General features: G+C 46.4%; 4 protein-coding genes across 7 annotated transcripts in view; 2 read left to right on the top strand and 2 right to left on the bottom strand.

The window, feature by feature from the left end:
- gba (glucosidase, beta, acid) overlaps positions 1–2,904 on the top strand; it is a 6,401-nt gene extending 3,497 nt beyond the window's left edge. Inside the window, exons 7-12 of the mRNA XM_017424985.3 lie at positions 5–94; positions 174–321; positions 1,113–1,337; positions 1,690–1,853; positions 1,931–2,047; positions 2,309–2,904. Coding sequence (XP_017280474.1) covers positions 5–94; positions 174–321; positions 1,113–1,337; positions 1,690–1,853; positions 1,931–2,047; positions 2,309–2,414 — 850 coding nt within the window. The 3' untranslated portion in view covers positions 2,415–2,904. The remainder of the gene's footprint in view (positions 1–4; positions 95–173; positions 322–1,112; positions 1,338–1,689; positions 1,854–1,930; positions 2,048–2,308) is intronic.
- rnf115 (ring finger protein 115) lies at positions 2,820–10,942 on the bottom strand. The gene is made up of 9 exons (XM_017425114.3): positions 10,799–10,942; positions 8,461–8,519; positions 8,206–8,260; positions 7,802–8,085; positions 6,442–6,510; positions 6,273–6,345; positions 6,088–6,181; positions 5,002–5,117; positions 2,820–3,614 (listed from the first exon to the last, which is right to left on the bottom strand). Exons 1-9 carry the CDS (start codon positions 10,874–10,876, stop codon positions 3,507–3,509), a joined length of 936 nt encoding a protein of 311 aa, XP_017280603.1. The 5' UTR covers positions 10,877–10,942; the 3' UTR covers positions 2,820–3,506.
- Positions 10,943–11,590: 648 nt separating this feature from the next.
- polr3c (polymerase (RNA) III (DNA directed) polypeptide C) lies at positions 11,591–18,299 on the top strand. 3 transcript variants are annotated; one of them, XM_017424967.3, is made up of 13 exons: positions 11,591–11,701; positions 12,721–12,867; positions 13,564–13,828; positions 14,015–14,310; positions 14,396–14,500; positions 15,814–15,987; positions 16,070–16,121; positions 16,206–16,266; positions 16,342–16,492; positions 17,471–17,572; positions 17,662–17,711; positions 17,808–17,957; positions 18,033–18,299. In XM_017424967.3, the coding sequence occupies exons 2-13, from the start codon at positions 12,721–12,723 to the stop codon at positions 18,115–18,117; spliced, it is 1,638 nt and encodes a 545-aa protein (XP_017280456.1). In that variant the 5' UTR covers positions 11,591–11,701; the 3' UTR covers positions 18,118–18,299. The 3 variants fall into 3 exon arrangements, with proteins under 3 accessions (XP_017280456.1, XP_037836269.1, XP_037836270.1); XM_037980341.1 differs by having other exon boundaries at positions 13,564–14,310; XM_037980342.1 differs by having other exon boundaries at positions 11,670–11,808; positions 13,564–14,310.
- itga10 (integrin, alpha 10) overlaps positions 18,180–19,953 on the bottom strand; it is a 28,257-nt gene continuing 26,483 nt past the window's right edge. For both annotated transcript variants that reach the window (XM_017425122.3, XM_037980340.1), the window contains 6 exons: positions 19,501–19,614; positions 19,310–19,417; positions 19,122–19,229; positions 18,936–19,031; positions 18,748–18,861; positions 18,180–18,659 (listed from right to left, as the gene is read on the bottom strand). In XM_017425122.3, the coding sequence (XP_017280611.1) occupies positions 18,609–18,659; positions 18,748–18,861; positions 18,936–19,031; positions 19,122–19,229; positions 19,310–19,417; positions 19,501–19,614 (591 nt within the window). In that variant the 3' untranslated portion in view covers positions 18,180–18,608. The remainder of the gene's footprint in view (positions 18,660–18,747; positions 18,862–18,935; positions 19,032–19,121; positions 19,230–19,309; positions 19,418–19,500; positions 19,615–19,953) is intronic.

Raw genomic sequence — 19,953 nt, 5'->3', positions numbered from 1 at the left:
TCAGGTTTCTGGAGGAATACGCTAAATATAACTTAACCTTCTGGGCTCTGACGACAGGAAACGAGCCCACCGCAGGACGCATGACGAACTACAGGTCTGTCCTCGCAACGACGCAAATCCTTTTCGTTCAGCTCTGAAACGCTGAAAGGGACACGTCTCTGTCCCCGATGCAGCTTCCAGGCTCTGGGCTTCACGCCGGAGGAGCAGAGGGACTGGGTGGCTCTGGATTTGGGCCCCGCGCTGCACGCCTCGTCCCACCCGCGGACGCACGTCCTCATCCTGGACGACAACCGCCTGCTGCTGCCCTACTGGGCCAAAGTGGTGAGTCGGCGGGCGGAGGGGACGGAGAAAAGAACCTGATTTTTATTTATTTTTTTTACCTCAGGCTCTAAATGATCAAGGACAAACCGGCTCGACCGGTTTCGTTTTTAAGGCCTTTCCTAAGATCAAAACGAGCCTGCGTGGCTGAATCTGTCATGTTTCTGTAACAGGCTTGTGTCCTAAATCAGAAACATTTAATGTTTTTTTTATTTTTAAGCACAAACAAAATGTAATTGAGTGTATTTCTTATCTGCGTCAGGCTGTTAAACTGCATTCAGTTCACGTTCGACCTGTCTTAGGATGACATTAACGAGATTTAACAGGACATACAGCAGAACACATCGAAGTTTAAACCAACCATTGTAAGGTTGTTGGAATTTTTTTCCTGATAAATTGACTTGAAGTGACATAAAGGTCAGATTAGAAGAAACTAAGGCTGCACAATTTCAAAAAAACATGCAACTACATTATTATTGAATACCACAATATTCAATATTGTTGTTTTTACTAGATGCATTTTTCTTATTCCTTTTTTTTCCTATTGTCTCTGACTCTGTGTTTATCTGTTGTGTCAGCAAAATATCTCGTGATCCACTGGACAGATTTGAATGAAACTCTCAAACTAATCATTGCACATCTACAGCTAACTTTAGGATGCAAATCAGCGACAGAATAGAAGTCCATTTGCTTTTGTTTTTATTTTATTTTTTTTCTTTTGGATTGACCGTGTCCTGGATAACTGAGAGTATACTCCTGCTCATTCCTTTCCTTCTTCGTCTCCGCCCCTCCAGGTTCTCGGTGACGTTCACGCAGGGCGCTACATACACGGCGTAGCGGTCCACTGGTACATGGACAGCTTCATCCCCGCGGGGATAAGTTTAGGCACCACCCACCGCCTCTACCCGGAGTACTACCTGTTCGGCACGGAGGCGTGCGCCGGCTGGAGCCCGGCAGACAGAGGAGTGAAGCTGGGGAGCTGGGAGAGGGCGGAGCAGTACGCGCACGACATCATAGAGGTGAGCCGCCGCCGCCGCTGCCGCTCGTGGTTGTTCAGTCAGCTCCGGAGAAGCAGCCACGCAATCCGACAAGCTGCGAGCCGTCCCCGGAAAGGCGAGACGCTGCGCCCCGCTGCACACGGCTCGGCAGGACGCAGGCCAGCAGAGCAAGCTGGAACCGGCGTCCTGTTTCCTCACTTTCACTCCGGGGGGAAATTGGACTCCTTCCACTCAGCTCATTCAGGCTCGAGCCGCATCCAGAACCAGGAGGAACCGGATCGTACGAACAATCTGCCCCGTGGCGCCTTAAACCCCAGATCAACAGATTTACAGCAGGACGACCCTGAACTTGTTTTTGTTTGTTTCGTTTCAGGACCTGAATCACTACGTTGTGGGCTGGACTGACTGGAACCTGGCGTTGGACCGGACCGGCGGACCGAACTGGGTCAAGAACTTTGTGGACAGCCCCGTCATCGTGGACGTGGAGCGCGACATCTTTTACAAGCAGCCGACGTTTTACAGCGTGGCTCACTTCAGGTAGCTCTGAACGCCCCGGGGTGACCTCTGCTCCCAGCGGGCATCTTTTTGTCTCACCCGTGACCCTCTGCCTTCAGCAAGTTCCTGTGGGCGGAGTCTCAGAGGGTGGGGGTGTCGGCGAGCGGAGCGACGCCGCTGGAATTCACCGCCTTCGTCAGACCAGATGCATCGGCGGTGCTCATCGTTCTCAACAGGTACTTCTCGGGGTCCCCCCTCGCGTCTGGATGTAGACCTACATATTGATGTTAGCGAACACAAAAATGGCCGCCACCGAGCCAGTTTGGCGTGGTAGTAGCTGAGAGTCACCCTCGACACAATATTTATGAGGATTGACCTAAACGTGTTGGACTCAACGTTTGAGTTTAAAACTCTGGTGAGTGATGTGTGTTTGATCAGGAAATTATACCAAACTCCTCTCTGTCTGTGTGTGTGTGTGTGTGTGTTTGTGTGTTCAGGTCCTCGGCAGAGATCCAGTTCGAAGTGTGGGACCCGGCCGTGGGTTACATTCCCGCCACGGCGCCGGCTCGCTCGCTGCTCACGATCGCTTGGAACACGCGCTGAACACCAATAACAGGAAACATAAAGAGTTTCACATTTCACCAAAGCTAATAACACAACGAGCTCTTTGCAGTTTTATTCACTGCCTTTAAAGATTTTAAAGAAGAACCTCAAACACTTTGAATTCATCGGGCAGATAATTAACACCTGAGCCTCGTCTGGCGCTGAAATTATCATTTACATAATGATTTGTAAATAGTTTCTGATTTTACGACTTAATTTTATTGTAAATCAGTTTTTTTTATTTTATACACCAACTAATAAATCTGCTGTAAGCAATAAAAGTTTTTTTTTGTCAATTTATTAATACATCATAGACATAGTTTCATATTTATAATATACAGCTCGATAACCAGGTATTTCACATTTGCATCGCCATTACCAATGTTTGTTTGTTTGTTTTTTTTCCTTTGCAAACCTTAAAGTTGTTGGAGTAAAATTATTTACATCAAAAGAAGTGATAAAAATGTTCAACAAAAAGAAGGTACAGTCGCGAGCGGACTAAAATGACGGCGGGGTGTCATCCGGTTGTAATATTTACACCAGCAGGGGAAACGCTGAGTCCGTAAAACGTTCGATTCTCACGTTTGTGTCGAACGCTTAACGTCCGTTTTATCGAGTCACGACATGAACTCCTCCACGGAGCAACTCCGAGAAATAAGAAAAAAAAAAAGAAGAGATTTAAGAGTTTAAAAAAAAAAAGAAAAAAGAAAAGTCTTTCCTAACGGTAAAAGGTGTTCATGTTGTTTTCTTTGTTCCGGCTCCGTAAAGGTTAAAGGTGAAAGCTTTTTTTTTTCTTTTCTGAGCAACACATTTAAAAAAAGGAGTTGTGTGAAAAATCGGGTGAGCTGAACATCGATCTAGTCTGGTTTGTTGTCAGGCGAACGAAGCGAATCACGGCAATTTGTTAAGACGTCTGTTGGGGAGGGGTGTGAGCGGAGAGAAGGCGTTAAAACTGAGGATGAATATACAAAAAGTCTGAGGTCTTTATGACTGAAGGGGGAAATGAGAAGCATGTTTTTTTTTTTTTTTTTCTGGCGGGACGTGAAGGTGGAAACTGAAGGACGGGGGGTGGGGGAGTGGACGGCGGGCGTCTCAAAAGGACCATCTCTCCTGTGTGCGGGGGTCCGTGGACAGGGACGGGGTCTGGCTGCTGCTGTCTTCTCCGTTCAGGCTCATCCTACACACGGGACACGTGTCGTGCTGCAGAACACAAAAAAAAGAAAAGAAACGCAGACGTTAGCGACGGCTGAAGACCGCGGGGAATGGTCACCGCGTCGCGAAGGCCGAACAAAAACAAAATCTGCACCACGCGTCTCTCACGTCGACGCTTAATGTGTCCCTAAAACAAAAATCTGTAGGTGTGTCTGTTTACACACAGACTACGGCCTGATGTAGGTCAGTCATGTGACTCCAGTGTCCACGGAGTGTTCAGCCGAGTGCTTTGTTTACACCGAGTGCGTACCCGCGCTTCAGGAGAACCTGCTGATGTTTGACTTCATTCTTAGCAAGGAGCACATTTTAAACAAGAGTTTAGTGAAATAAGCTGTAAATCGACACAGATTTTAAATGTCTTATGGTAAAAAAGTAAAACTTATTAGACTCTAAACAGTTTCTTCTTGATTCAGTGTTTTTGATCAAGAAAGAACCTTTAATTTGATGCATAAAAAGAATAAAAATGCAAAGAAAATTAACTTTTATGTGATTAAAGTAAGTTTTTTTTTTTTTCTAAATGTATTGGCAGAATTTTTGTCAAACCCTGCGTTACTGCTGATAAAATAAAAACAGTAAAGTCAGCGTTTAGAAACGAGTCGATGTCCCACGTTGCCGAGGGTCTTAAAAAGTGTTTTTAGCTTTTAGATGAGTGTTTTCCTCGACTGGAACTGAACAGGAGATCCAAATATACGACTTTCAGGGTTAATGTTGTTTGATTCCAAGAACTAAAGCATCCAGAGAGACTCTCAGACAGGCTGATGGAGTTTCAGATGTGTTCTCATGTTTCAGATCGACTGAAACTAAGTTTAGAGAAAGTTTTTTTCCTAACAGATGGAGTCTTACTTTACGTCTTTGTCAATAAAGATTTGGAGGGAGGACATGTTTAGCTTATTGTGGTGATAATTCGCTGTCTGAGGTGATGCAGAGCGATGCATCCCGACGAGCGGAGGGAGTAATTTTATCCACCACCAGGCGCAGTGGGCGGAGCCAAAGGGGGGCTAAAGGTGGCCCTCATAGATTAGTCCTCAGCCACCCTGATCATTTAAAGAAACTCTGCTTTCTAGTTTTTCTTTTTGCTGTAAATATAATAAATTATATATATGGTAACCTAATTTTGAATAGTGACCTCACTTATGTGTAGACGCAGCCACAGACCAAAATGGAGGTCGGTACGTCTCTTATTTTTCCAAGTTATCCAGCTCACAAGACGACCTGGACGGACGGAGGGCGTTTCCAAATCCCCTTTTCTCGTTGCGACGGGGGAAGTTACCGAAGTCAAACTAATTCCTCCGGTAGTTCTATTACAATTAGCTGAGCAAAGCGACTTTAAACGTTCCCCGTCCAGAACCCTTCCACTGTCTCTGTTGGGACTCACCATTTCCAGCCACGGTACTATACAGTCTGAATGAAAGAAGTGGTTACAGGGTAGCTGTCTGACTGGTTCTCCCACTGCGAAGTCCTCTTTGCACACTGGACATTCCATACAGCAGTCTATGGGAGAAAAAAAAAAAAAAGATTTAATTTACACAGATACACAGCCGTCCCCTTACAGTCACAGGATAAAACGCTTTAAACTAAAAGCTGTCGAATCACATGTTTAGGTTTGCATCGGAAAACTATTTCAGAACGCGGAGACAACAGCCGGAGTTACTGAAAGACACGACTCTGAGGGGTCTCTGTCTCAACAAGTCCGCCGTCTAACTACAATCACGCCAAGAGATCGCTGCTAAAACACAGAGGAACGTTAGGAACGTCTGACCCAGAAGTGGGGAAAAAAAAACTAACAAATGGCGATGAAACGTACATTATCAGCTGTGAGGAACAAGGTTGATATGTCTGAGGTTAACGGGGCGCTTTGTCCCACACTGACAGCTCGACAGCTTTAATACATCCTAACCTTCAACTAAAGAGCTCTGAACTTCCTTTTAATACAAGGAAACATGCTCCTGTGTGTCCAAATACAACTAAAACAAAGAAAAATACCAAAAACAAACTGAAATGAGTTTATTTCTTGTTGCCGTTCAATGTCTTCTGTCTTGAAATGACGGATAAAAAAATAAAAGTGAAGCACAGACGGTCGGAAGAAATGGTTCAATTGAAATAATTACTTTTACAGTTATTTATCAGTATGTTTTTTTTTAGAAATATACTGATGAATTTAAACAAACTTTTCTTTCTTCCAGCCCTCAAAATCACCTGCAAGTATCTTTGGTTAAAGTATACAATCATTGCTAACAGGAGAATAAAACGTAATAATTGTTTTTCTTATTAATTATTATTATTGATTCTTTAAATCTTACAACAACGGTGCAAAAATATGTCGCTAACAGGTATTTTTAAAATTTAGTTTTAGGTCTGAAAATCTGTTCAGAAGCTCCAGATGTGTGTCAGAGCCCTGATGTAAGCTGCATGAAAGAAGGTGACGTAAATAAAGAGGAAACGGTAAAGAGATGTGACCGACCTGCTTGTTCCTGAGTGATGCTGACGGTGGGGAGGGAGGAGATCTTCTCCTTCTCTGCTGGTGGAGGTCCGGTGTTCTCCAGCTGACCGAGTAACTGCACGGAAGGAACGCTCGTTAGGGGCGGGGGGCTCGGAGGCGACCGAGAGAAACCCGAAGGAGCTCCGCGACCTCCCCCGGCTACTCACCTGAGTTATGACGGCGTCTAGGCCTCCCTGCCCCCACGCGTAGTCTCCCGGGTTGGAGTGGAGCATCCCCGTCCTTCAAGGAGACACAGAGCGGACAAGTTTAGAAAAAATAAAAATAAAGACGAAGGAGACGGAGGAGGACTGACATGGATGTTGGGAAGTTTTTTACCAGGACAGAGGAGGTGAGCCAGAAACTCCGGAGTTGGCAAAGAGACCGGCAAGAAACTGTTGTACAATCCTGACAAAACAAACAAAACAACAATTAAAATCACTAAACAAAAATAAAGAGGAGATCTCAGAGTTGAGACGATTCCACTGGGTTGGATTTAAGGAGTGATGTGAAACATCTTAACACACTTCAGATCACCTCATCCTGGCCTTCACCTGTGCCCGTCAGCACACTCATAACCCCACAGCTAGCAAATATTTTCTTATCGTAGCTACGTGTCACAGAGCTGAAGATGTTGAGGTTCTCCTTGGGAGGGACGAGGATGCACAGGATGAGGAATGAGGTCATCAGAGGTACAGCACAGGTTGAACGACTGGGAGATAAAGTTAGAGAGGCCAGACTGAGACGGTTTGGATATGTGCAGAGGAGGGACAGCGAGTATATTGGTAGAAGAAAGTAAGAGACAAAGAGGAGACATATGGATGCATTTAGAGAGGACATGGAGGGAGTTTGAGTGAGGACAAAGGACGCAGAAGACTGAGTTAGATGGAGGAGGATGACTCCCAGTGGAGACCACTGAAAAAGGGAACAGCCGAAAGAAAGAGAAGAAGCAGCTACACGTAATTTCACCGTTTATTTTCTGGCCTAAAGTTAGTTTCTCTCTGGGCTGCGGCTGTCGGAGACAAGCTAGTGGATGACGTTTGGAAGAGGTTCTCAATTTCCCCATAATTTGCTCATAAACTTGGCGCTTGAGTTGAGGGCGTCTCAAACCGTCTCATGAGCTGCATTTTGACACCTGTGTGGGACAGGTGTCCTCTGACAGAGGAGAGCTGCAGGCCTAAAAACCACAGTGATGGTCAACAATGCTTAAAAACAATCCAGATCTGTCTGTCTTCATTTCAAAAGCATTCTGCAGCAGAAACAAGAGGGGCAGCTGTCGAGGTGGAAACAAAGGGGGTCAAAACAGGTATAATGTTTGCAGAGGTGGACAAAAAAATATATAGATCATGAATACATGAGTCGCTGCTCGCAAAAACTATGAATTCAGAGAGACTATGATGTAAACTTCCCCAGCGTTGAGTCTCCAACAGCTGCACCCCAGTGAGATTCTCCCTTAATGCAGTTGGTTGTAACACATGATCAGAAATCTGCAGGGCAAGTTTTTATTTTTAAAAAATCATCCTGTTTGTTTTGGTTGGACGTGCGGCGGAGCAGAACCCGGGGCTGTGCGCTTCTTAAACAAGCCATGGCGAATCACCGATCAACACCGGTGAGCTGCAACACGTCTAAACCTCACCTGTTGGCTGGAAACACAGGGTGTCGACCAAAAAAACCAGACAGAAGACGTCAAACCACCTACCCTTCCACGGCGGGCGAGCGATCCGGCCTGCTGCTGCCTCTGGACCTGTATCTCCTCTGGCTGTGTAGGCGAGGCGGGCGCCCAGGTCCCCAGTGATCCCCGGCTCCGAGCAGGCCCCCCATGGGTCCTCCGAGACCCGCTGGGACGGATCCCCCGACCGATCCACCTCCCAGCCCCCCAAGATCGCCGAAACCCCCCAGGCGTCCTCCTGGGAGCCGGGGTTCCGAGTCGGGACTGTCTCTGTCTGCTGTAAACGGCCGCTCCAGTAACAAAAGGTGCCATAGCTGCAGGGGAGTCGAAAAAAGTAGGGCAGAGAAGAAGAAAAAGAAAAAGTTGTAACATAAACGTTATTTATACCACGCTCCCTTCGCCTGACGTCCTCCCCCCCCGGGGTCTGATCGTACCTCTGCAAACTGTGTGGCTGTGTCATCCAGCCCGTTTGAGCCGCCCTCGAGGAGACTGAGGGGAAACGGCACACAAAGGGGACAAAATGCAAGTCGTTAGCGACACGGTCAATCGGATTTACCTGCGGCGCCACACGAGTGTTCAACGCCCAGGACGCCGCTGCCGCTCCACGTCGGCACCAGCGATTTTTATTTATTTCAGCGCCGCGTAACGTCTGGAAAATGAAAGCAAAAGAAGTAATAAAAGCCTCCCACCTGGAATCCTCGGTGACTTCCTCGATGAAACCCGAATCACATCTGGGACAGATGTATTCCTGGAAAGAGTCGAGACAAAGTCTGAGAGCCACGGCATTACGTTTGACCCAGACCTAGCCACTGCTGTGTTCTCTAAGGCCTGTTAGCTAAGGCAGCCATCTTGAACTGGCTTGTATCCGAAAGCTGATCAGTTGTAGAGACACATCCAGTGACGAGCTTCTGAACGTTTCATGAAAATCTATGCAGTGGTTTGTGAGATATTTTGCTAACAGACAGACAGAAATGACTCGGACAGGCGATTGCTGCAGCCATTTTTGTATTTGCTCAGGTCAGTTAGCTGTGGCGGCCATTTTGAATCAGGCTGAATCCGAAGTTAATCCAGCGTAGACGTGCATCTGATAACTACTTTCTGAGAGTTTTATGAAACTGTTTAATAATCCTGTAAAAACAAGATTCTACAAACAAACATCAGAAAGTGTGCAGAAAAGTAAAACTTTCTTCTCTGCTTCATTCTTTTTATAGGGAACACATTTGCCCAGCGGGTCCTAAATATTAATTGTGAAAACACTTTAAATGCCTGCTTTTGATTGGCTCAGCAACATTATATATATATTAAAAAAAAGATAAAAACTTGTGTTACATTAGAATGACAGTCATTGTTTTATGAATGCAACCGAAGAGGTAGAGCTGGTCTGCCAACCACACCTAAGTGCCGAGAGTGGAAAAAGCAGCGTGTCAGAATGAGGAAAACACAACCGCCTGCTGTCGTAACCGCATCGTCGTAATAACCCCACAGCTGAGAGCGGGGTCGTTCATTACACGGGCGAGACAAATGAGCCACCGGACCCACGAGCTCGTCGCGAAACCTCCTCACCCTCACCTGGCAGGGTTTTAATCCTACTAGTTTTTGTAAAAATTGAAAAAAGGGATCTGAAACTAAACGTATGCGCAGGATAGGTTAAGAAACCCCTACGGTAAGCAGAAACGGCCCGTTCCGGTTCTGTGTCGGTTGCCTGCTTCATTATTTCTGTTTTACACACACACACACACGTGTGGACGCGGCTGCAAAACGATCCCCGGAGTGGCGAGATGAACTGTGGCTGCTGTGGTCGTTCGGCTCGCTGCAGACACATGATACGACTGAATATTCTTAAGATAAGCGAGCCCATTTGAAGTCAGCGACAGGGCAGCGTGATGCCACCATAAAAATAAAAGATTCACACGACAACCCGGCTGGTGGAGAGGATTGAATTTGACTCCACGGCTCATTACGACAGGAACAATTCAAACTACTGACCTAATTGTTATTTTATGGCATGATAAGAAACTAAAAAAAAAAACTCCAAATGAAAAGAAAACCTTCTTATAGAAATCGCTTCCTTCCTATTTGGTCCAGGTAACATTTAGTAATAGCTACAATTACATTTTTAAAGCGAGAACTGACTGTTTTAAATATGAAATGGCAAAAAATTTAAGGTTTATATTGTTCCTTTTGGCTCAAAACTGGACAATTTATGAGTAAAACGCTTGAAAGCTTTCCCACACTTTCATTTATTTTGTAAATTTTTTAAAAGACAAACGTGACCTCTTTTCTGAGCGTAATAATTGAGCTAAATACACCAATTAATGTAGGAAATTCACACATTTACACAAACTAGAACAAGGCTGACTGATAACAGGATTGGGCCACGCAAAGATGACATTTAAACCTTCAAGAAGTTGATTTGTTTAATAGCTGCAAAAGCTACTGTGAGGGTGTATTTTAGGAAAGATGTTATAAAGGGATAAACATCTGACAAGATCCACTATCGCTTTTCACGTCAAAACTGAAACTAAACACGACGTCGAAGAAAATCCCCCCTTACTCCTTGTGTCAACAGTGTTTTTATTTTAAGCAGAAACAAAAACTGAAAACAAAACGAGCCCACTGCCTGACAGCTACATTTAAAATACACAGCTTTAAAATGGTGAGGCGGCTGTTCCTGCTGCTGTTTAGTGAAAGAGAGAGAAAAAAAACAACCTTCGAAAGTGTCAAAGCGAAGATTTTAACCTCGAACTTTAACTGTCTTAAGACACCACAGGGCCTGACAAAGCTGGTCGACCCCGCTTTTCAAGTCGAGTCCGTTTGAGGGACAAAAACAAGCCGTTTTTCCGCTGTTTGTTTGGAGTTAACAACAACAAACGCTGCTAGCTGCTAGCCGCTAACATGCTAGCAGGGTTGGCTTTAGCCGTAGCCGAGCGGGCGAAACTAGCCGCTTTGCGCCGACAAAACGGGGTTGTCAGCGGCGCCTGCCGTACGGTGCGCCACGCAGGGGCGGAAGAGAGTCGTCTGACTTACCGGGAGCTTAGGGTTTACTTCTCCCTTACAGCAGTGACAGAAAAACCGATGCGGGGGAACAGCCGCAGCCTCCGCCATCTTCCCCGAAGCAGCAGCAGCACAAACACTGACGTCGCTCCACTTTTGCCTACTCCCCAGTAAGGAGAGCAGCGATTGGCTGTTCTAAAAGTCACTGGGTGATGTCACCGCCTAGTTTGCATAGATGACCTGTGAGGAATACTCCTGTGAGAGGGACAGAAAACTCAGTACAAAACTATGTATTAAACTACATTTTTTTTGTCGATTCTTGTTTAATTTAATTTAATTTATTTTTATATAAAACAGATTAAGTATTAGTATTATGAACAAAACAAATCATCAACTTCCATTCTAGTTAGGGAAAATATACTGAAAAGTGAAATTATTTACCTTTTACTTTAGGTACATCTGAAATAGCAGTTTTGACTTAGAAGAATTAAATTATAAAACTCTGCAATCCATGTCCAGCCAGGACAAAAAAAGTTTAAAACTGTCACCTGAACTTTTTATTGATCTTTAGAAATTTTTTAAACCTATTTTTTCCTGAACACAATCTCCATTGTGAAGACCTTAAAATAGTTTTACTCACAGGGATGCTATTTTGAAAGTCTTTAATTTTATTTTGACAAGCAAGAATGTCATTTTGATTTAAGAGGAATGTTAATGTAATTAGAGATAGATATATAATTACGTGCTACAACGGCCTGCCATCTTCCTCCAGCCCTGCAGGCGACGCTGCGCTGAAAGACAAAAACCCCGCGAGCTAACCGGAAGTCTGGAAAACCGGAAGTGTCCGTGTTGTCATCGCGGAGCCGCATGAGAGTTTAAGAATTCTGCCTGTGCGATGTTCAGAGGCGTTTGTTCAGAAACCAGTTTGTCGGAAAGGTTCGTGGTATAAATCAGTAAAGTGATTATTTTATTTTATTTTTTGTAATTGTTCGGTTTGAGTTAGCTAGCATGCTAACAGCGTTTTCAAGCTGCAGACATGATCAGTGAGTTGAAGCTCCTTGTAATCTTTTCCGAACAGTTCTTCATATGAGAGGTTCTGATTGTTCTGTGAGCTGCCTGAAGATGCTTTAAAAAACCTTTCATTGGAGGCCTAAAATATTTTAATTGGTTCCGTATCTTTTTACAAATATTACTGATAATAAAACAATATATATGTGGCTGACGGAAGTATTGGAGCTTTTCAAAGCAGCAGATTTGATCTGTGGATTAAAGAGACCAAAACGGACCTTTTCTGGGTTAAATAAAAAGTGTCTTTAAAAAAAATAAAGAACAAGTCTTTTGCGCAAGATTCTTATCCCATCTGTGAAACATGGAGGCGGTAGTATCATGAAATGAGCATCTGAATTCTCAACTGTGCCACTGAATTATTCATTTTAAAAACGTTAGACTCATGTCTTTAAAATCAAGTGAGTCATGGAACAGGACAACAACTGTAAACTCTCAAATTATTCCAATATAAATGAAACAATTATGTTGTTGTTTGGGTGTGACCTGATCAAATCAAAGCTGTAGAAGGACTTAAAGTGAGCATTAAATGTGAGAAAATCCATCTTGTTCTGCATCCTGTTCATTAACACCATAATTATAAACGATTCAGCATGTTGTGCGAGCCATTTTAATCAGTTATTCCATGTAAACTCGTAGCAAAGTAGCATTTTGCACATGGCGGGAACAACAAACGTCCAGAGGAACGTTTTTTGAGTGATTCGTTCTTAGTCGTTCCAAACTTCGAATGATTTCTCCTTTTCCTGCCAAACTTTGCATTCTTGGACTGAAAAACCTACTTTTTTTTTGTCAGTGTTTTTATTTAGGACTTTATTTCCAGTTGTTCTGGGAGAGGTTCCCAGGGAGTGTACATTAAAATCCGGATTTGTTTGTTGTTGGGTTCTGTGCAGATGACGGCGCAGGAGATCCGCCTGTGCGGCCTTCTGCTGCGGGAGCATTTCGGCGAGGTGGTGGAGAAGGTGGGGAAGCACCTGCTGGGGGGCGGCGCGCAAACTTTACGCGGCATCGCTCATGAGACTGGCCTGCCGTTGGACCTGGTGAGTAGCCCGGCTGACCGTTGAGTTTTCCAGGAGGAAAGTAAATTCAGAGTGAAAACAAACCTTTCACGCTCACATTAGCTCATCACTTCCCTCTTTCAGATGTATTGTGATGTTTTTGTGACATTTAAGTGAATTCAAAACCATGACTGCAGCTGCGCTTCTTCTGCAGAGACTTGAGTAATCATCACTGCGTACGCTACGTTGCCAAAAGTATTCACTCAGCCATCCAGATATTTGAATTCAGGTGTTTCAATCCCTTCCATGACCACAGGTGTATAAAATCAAACACCTAGGCATGCAGACTGTTTCTACAAACATTAGTGAAAGAATGGGTCGCTCTCAGGAGCTCAGAGAACTCCAGTGTGGCACCATGATGGGATGCCACCTTTGTAATAAGTCTAGTTGTGAAATTTCCCCGCTACTAAATTTTCCACAGTGAACTGTTAGTGGGATTATAACAAAGTGGAAGCGATTAGGAACGATAGTAACTCCACCGTGAAGTGGTAGATCAGGTAAAATCACAGATTGGGCTCAGAGGATGCTGACGAGCACAGAGGTTGCCAACATTCTGCAGTATCAATGGCTACAGACCTCCAAACTTCATGTGGCCTTCAGATTAGCTCAAGAACGGTGTGTAGAGTGCAGTCAGTATAACTATGCCTCGCCGCCTTCTCTCTCCCTCTCTCCGTAAAGGTGAAGAAGACTTTATGCGTGCTCGTGCAGCACGGGGCTTGCTCGTTCACGGCCGGCCGCAAGGGACCCGGCAGCCCCGCGGAGTACTGGGCCTGCTGCGATCGGATCCTAAGAATCCTGCGCTACCCGCGCTACATCTACACGGCCAAAACGCTGTACGGCGACACCGGAGAACTCCTGACGGAGGAGCTGCTGCAGAGGGGCCACATGACGATGAGCGGCCTGGTGAAGACCGTCGCAGACCGGCTCACGCAGAACATGGAGGGTCGGTGTTCGTTTCTAAAACAGGACTGGTTAAAAAAAAAGCTATTAGCCACTTTAAAACGTTTTGACCCTTTTAAAGTAATTACTGAATATACTGTGGGACTTGCCGTAGCGCCACGTCACCGCGTTTTGTTTAAGAAAGTGCAGATTTTCAGGCGGGGCGGGGGTTTGTGTTTTGTGCTTCCAGAGGGGCACAGCGTGGATTACAGCGAAGTGTCCTCCACTTTTTCCAAATTCGTGGAGACGCGTTTCCTTCAGCGCTGCCCTCCGCCGGTGCGAGCAGCGCAAACGGGCGGCGGCGCGCAAGCCGCACCCGGCGCTGCCCCGGCGGCACCCACCGGCGCTGCCATGCTGGCGCCGGAGAGCTTCCCCGACTGCTACGAGGTGCCCCGGGTGACGCTCGTCGGACGGGGCAAACGGCAGCTCGCCCCCGAGGACGGCGAGGAGCAGCGGAGCGCCAAGAGGGCCAAGATGGACCCGGAGGTCAGCAAAATGTCCCGGACAGCCGCCTTCTCTCGCGTTCTGCGGGTCTTCTCCTTTCACGTACCGTTCATGTGTTTTCGCCCAGACGCACGGCGATGAGGGGATTTACTGGCAGGTGAATTTTGAGCGGTTCCATCAGCACTTCAGAGACCAGGCGATCATCAGCGCCGTCGCCAACAAGCTGGATCAGGTCAGACTTCCACACAACCGCTGCTGTTAAAGGGAGAGTTCAGCGTTTCTCTAACAAGATATTTCATTTTTTCTCTCTCTTCCCTTCTCAAAAAAAAAAAACAAAACAAAACTTTTGTGTCTAAATTATGCTTTAGAGCAGCACAGAAAGTAAAACTAACTTGTTAAACCAGACCTGCAGCAAAATCCTCAATGCAGAAGATATTTAGTCTCTCCGAGCTGTCGACTTGTTTCCTCATGTTTCCATTTATTCTTTTATCAGCTAAGGCACTTTACTTTACTTTACTTGTCCCTATGGGGAAATTGATTTGTGTTGTAAAATTAGTACAGGCGTATCTCAGGCATGGCCTTAAACCAGGAGTGGCCAATCCTGGTCCTGGAGGGCCTCCATCCTGCATGTTTTACTTGTTTCTCTGCTCCATCACACCTGATTCAGTGGTTAAATCACCTCTTCATGTTCTGCAGAAGCCTGTTAATCACCCATTGATTCAAATCAGGTGTGTTGGAGCAGAGGAACAAGTAAAACATGCAGGATGGTGGCCCTCCAGGACCAGGATTGGACACGCCTGCCTTACACGATCACTCATCTACAACACAAAAATAAATCACAAGCTTATACAGACAACAAGGCATTCCTTTAAATACACGACATCCAAGGCATGTCACATATTTAGGAGCTTAATGGCTTGTGGGACGAATGAGAATTCTGTTTTTAGTAAGAAGAGGCAGAGAGAGCCGTCGCCCAGATGGAAGGATTTTGAAGCAGTGATTTTGTCAATTATAATTTTGTTTGCCTTATTGACCACACGCTCCGTGTTAATACGCTCCATACTTGGTTCCGCGATTCTTAACAGTTTACTTGCCGTTGTCACCGTTTTTCTGGTCGCTACAGAAGCATTTCCGAAGCAGCAGATGACACAGAAGGATAAAACATATGAGGAACCTTGCTATGAACATTAAAACACAACAACTTCTTTAAAAAGCACATGCGTTGTTGAGTCTTTGTACTAATCTAATAATAAGCGCCATAAAACAGTGCTAATCTGTCATAAAACAGTTGAAAGAAGTGGCTTGTGTGGTTGTCTCTTACAGTACTTATTGTTGCTCATAAACTGAAAGTGTCTGTAGTTATTTGGTTTTACAGTAGAGTTAAAAACATCTTAATGAGACTCGCTGTCGTACGAGAAAACAGAAGCAGAAACATCACCTTCAGTGCAGAAATACCAACATTTACCGTCATGTTTTGTCTGTTTTTATGCTATAACTAATAACTAATGTTGCTTACGTCTGTATTTGATCATTTGAACTCTTCAGACGAGCAGTGAGATAGTGAGGACCATCCTGAGGATGAGTGAGGTGACAACTTCCCCCGCAGCCACCTGCACCAAGCCGCTCTCGGCCAACGAGATCTTCAGGTCCCTTCCTGCCAGCTACAACATCTCCAGACCGACCCTGGACCAGTACCTCACCCTGCTGGCGGACGACCCGGTACGTTGTTGCCCTCGCTTCGCCGCGCGGTTCTCTCGTTTCGCGCCCGCGCCGCTTCCATTCTCCTCTTCTCGCCTCTCAGATGGAGTTCGTGGGGAAGGCCGGTGAAAGCGGAGGAGGGATGTTCGTCGTCAGTATCCTTGTCCGCAAACGGGATCGTTACCCGCTTTGGTTTGTGAGTGACGCAGGTCGGCGGCTTTCCTGAACTCGGCTCGCAGATCTTCACCGGGCGCTCGCCAACCTGGCCCGGGCCACGCTGGAGTCCATCGTCCAGGAGAGGTGAGTCCTCGCCTGCTCGGACCCAAACGGACACGCCCTCCCGGGTTCTGATCCGCTCTCAACCCCCGTCGGCAGGTTCGGCTCGCGATCGGCTCGCATCTTCCGCCTGCTGCTGCGGAAGCGACACCTGGAGCAGAAGCAAGTGGAGGATTTTGCCATGATTCCGGCGAAGGAGGCCAAAGACATGCTGTACACGCTGCTCTCACAGAACCTGGTCCAGCTGCAGGTGGGTGGGACGAGCTTCCTGGAGGAATCGCACGCTTCCTGATCGCGAATCCACGTGGAAAATAAAGGCCCGGCGTTTCTTAAAGGAGTGCACATTGCCCGCCGCTGCCGAGTTTTGAAGTAAAACAATCTTACGCTGGTAGATGAGGGAGTTGTAGCTTGTTGTGCACGATCTCGTACATTGTTGTGAGATCATGCAAGGTATGAGGATGACTCTCAGCTACTACCACACCACACTTTAGCTCAACATCTGTAAAACTGGCTGAGTTACAGACGTTTTCGTGCTCAATAAGGTCACTTAGCCGCGGCGGCCGTCTGAGAGTTTCCTTCATTCAGATCCGTCCGGTGGTTCGCGAGATATTTTGCTAACGCTACAAGCGAGGGCACACAGACATGGACCGAACCATCATCAACCCTTATCCTAACTCTTTCAGTCGGGCTGATTTAAAATGATTAAATCTGTGACGAGAACTGAAGAATCAGGTCTCTTTAACCCCAGAATGAATTGAATGCATCTCAGGAATTATACGGTTTATTTGAATTGTTTTGGTATCAAAATAAACGTAAGACTCCAGAGAATCCTCTAAATGAATATGGCACACAGCAGAAAACGAAGAAAAAAAATCATTTCCGCTGTGTTGCTCTCTTTAGCGTCTATTTCTGTTTTTTTTTAATTTAGCTGCTTAGTGTTCAAACTGAGTGTTGAGGTGGAAAATATTGTTTCTATCATTTAGATGAGCTTTCCTCGTTACGTGGATATGTATTGGTTAATGTATAGCACGTGTTTGGCCCCGGTACAGGGGCCGCCAGTGATGAAGGGGTTAACAGTTTTTTTTCACTAAGACTAAGACGAAGTAATTAGATCGGGAAGCCTCACTTTGTCTTTCATTTTGAGTTGTTTTCTGAGCAGATTTTGTCCGTTCGAGTCCTGTGGTCTTGAAGTCCCGTATCCAGTCTGACCGACGCATTTCTCCTTCAGGAAATCCCCAAAACCCCGGACTTCGCTCCGTCTCGCACCTTTTACCTTTACACCGTCAACCAGCTCCCGACAGCCAGGATGCTGCTGCAGAACTGCTACAAGGTGGGAAAAAAACCCAGAAAAACACGTCACCCTTCAGAGATTTCTGCCATTTCCCTCGGTTTCATCGGTAACCTTTGTTTCCTCCGCAGACGGTGGCCAACCTCATCGAGCGGCGCCTGTTCGAGTCCAAAGAAAGCAAGTAGGAAACCTTTTGATTTTATTCGATCCCTTATTTCGCCCTGTGCCGCCGACGGATCAGCTGATTTGGGTTCTGCTGGATTCCCCCCCCCTTCAGGCGCCTTCTGGAGAAATCCCAGCGAATCGAAGCCATACTGGCGTCCCTGCAGGCCAGCGGGGCAGAACCCGAGCAGCTGACGGAGGTGGAGGAGATGATCACGGCTCCCGAGAAGCAGCAGCTGGACGTCTTAAGGCTCCACGTTAACAAGTAGGAGGACAGAATGAGACGAGGGATGAGAAACCTCGGCAGACGATCAACGCTTTATTTTTTTTTCTTCTCCAGGTTAGATTCAGCAGAAAACCAAGTAGATGAAACCATTTTCCTCCTGGAGTCGTACATCAGCTCCACGGCGGCGGCTCCGACCTGAGCCGGACTTCACCCAGAGCTTTCCTATAAACCTTTTGTTTCTGTTTCGAGTGTGATCGTTGACTTTTTTTTTTTTTTAAGACTTCAGAGCAGGATCGTTTCTGTCGGCGAGGACTAAGATCTGAATAGGTAGTTTGTTTTAGTTTTTAAAATGTGCATCGAATAAACGGAACAAAAAAAATGCTTCTTTTCAACTGTTTTAATTCAATTAAAGAGCAAAAGACAAAATCTTATGACTTTAAAATAGAAAACCATGGGAAAAAAAAAGTTGGCAAGTTAAATAGAAGAAGTAGTTTAAAACACACAAAAACAACAAGATCATTTACATAATTTCCCCCCTAATTCTAGAAATAGTGGGTAGTGCATTTCTGTTGGACCCTGATGATGCTGTCTTTGGTCCTGGAGATCCTTGAGCTCCATCCCAGGACCGTCTGGAGGCAGAGCCCCCCCCCCCCGTCTTCACTGTAAACGGCCGCTCTGCGAACCTTCGGCTCAGTCCTCGTGGTTTTCATCCTCTCTGTGTTTGCGCGCGAAGAAGCCAAGCTGAGGAGGAGACAGCCGAGGTTAATGCCCTGTCCTCGAACGCAACCGCCGCGCTTTAAAGGTCGGGAGCGGAGTTTCAAACGGGTACCTTCCACAGTACGAAAATAAGGAGCGCGAGCAGCAGCAGGCCGCCGATGATGCTGCCGATCAGGATCCAGAGCGAGATGGGAATGGCTCGACCCTTCAGCACCTCCAGTACGGTCTGGAGAAAAGAAAGGTTAGAGGGAATCGAAGTGAAGCCCGCCGCGTCGATCAAAGGTCCCTCAGCGGTCCTACCTCCCCTCGGATTATTCCTGCGCCCAGCCTGATGAGGCTAGTCTCCTGAGCTGTGAGGTCAAAGGTGCTTACTATCCTCACCGACTTATATTTGGGCTGCGGGGCACACAGGCGCATGGGGGTTAGGAGCGACGTTCAAGTCATTCAAAGGGCATTTAAGGATCGGCGAGCCGCTCCGTAGCTCACTTTTCTGAAAAAGTCGTCGTGAACTCTGCGGGTGACCCGGATGGTGGCGTCGTGCCCAAGCTGCTGCACCTCACACACAACTTCTGTGCACCACGACCTGCTGCAGTTCTGCACACACGGATACGTGTTAACATTACCTGCGAGCGCCTCGGAGTGGGGCGGGGGCGGTGCGGGAGCGGGAGCCTCACCAGTACTTCGTTGTGCAGCATGTCTTCAGGGTGGAGGGGCCGGACGTCCCTCTGCCTGGCCTTCAGCCGGGCCACGTCGCTCAGCACGCTGCAGTTCACCCCCGTGGCCTGTAGGGGGAGAAACGCATCACGCTTCGTCCGTAAAGAAAAACAGGAGTTCAGGTGCAGGACGGACGCTCGGATGTACTCACGTTGTACGAGTGAACATCGGTGACTGTCATGAAGACGGCGTCTCCTGCAGCCACCGAGGGCAGGAAGACGTGCAGCTCCAGCTTACTCAAAGTGTAACAGCCGAGATTCTGCAGCTACACACACACACACATTTATACGTATAGTTTGTATCTTGTAGAGCGCTGACATAAGTGCAGTTCAGTTCAAATGTTTAAACTACCCAGAAATGTATTGATTTTGCTTCAAGTTATCCAGACTTTCCTGTAGTCTTGGTCAGTAGGGCAGTAGGGCTTCTTAAGCTTTTTGTTTGTTTGTTTTTTTATATACTTTGTTTGCTTTTCACTTGTTTTCTGTTCTGTCATTGTGAGCTCACAAAAATGAGAAAAGTGGACAAAATAAGAAGTGCCAGGTCTGAAAAAAAAAACAACTTTCTCCTGCAGACGAGACGAGCAGTTATCTGAAAGTTGGGGGGG

Source organism: Kryptolebias marmoratus, linkage group LG16 (assembly GCF_001649575.2).
Source record: "Kryptolebias marmoratus isolate JLee-2015 linkage group LG16, ASM164957v2, whole genome shotgun sequence".
NCBI lineage: Eukaryota > Metazoa > Chordata > Actinopteri > Cyprinodontiformes > Rivulidae > Kryptolebias > Kryptolebias marmoratus.
The sequence above is the reverse complement of the archived record's forward strand: the minus strand, read 5'-3'. Positions and strand labels throughout refer to the sequence as shown.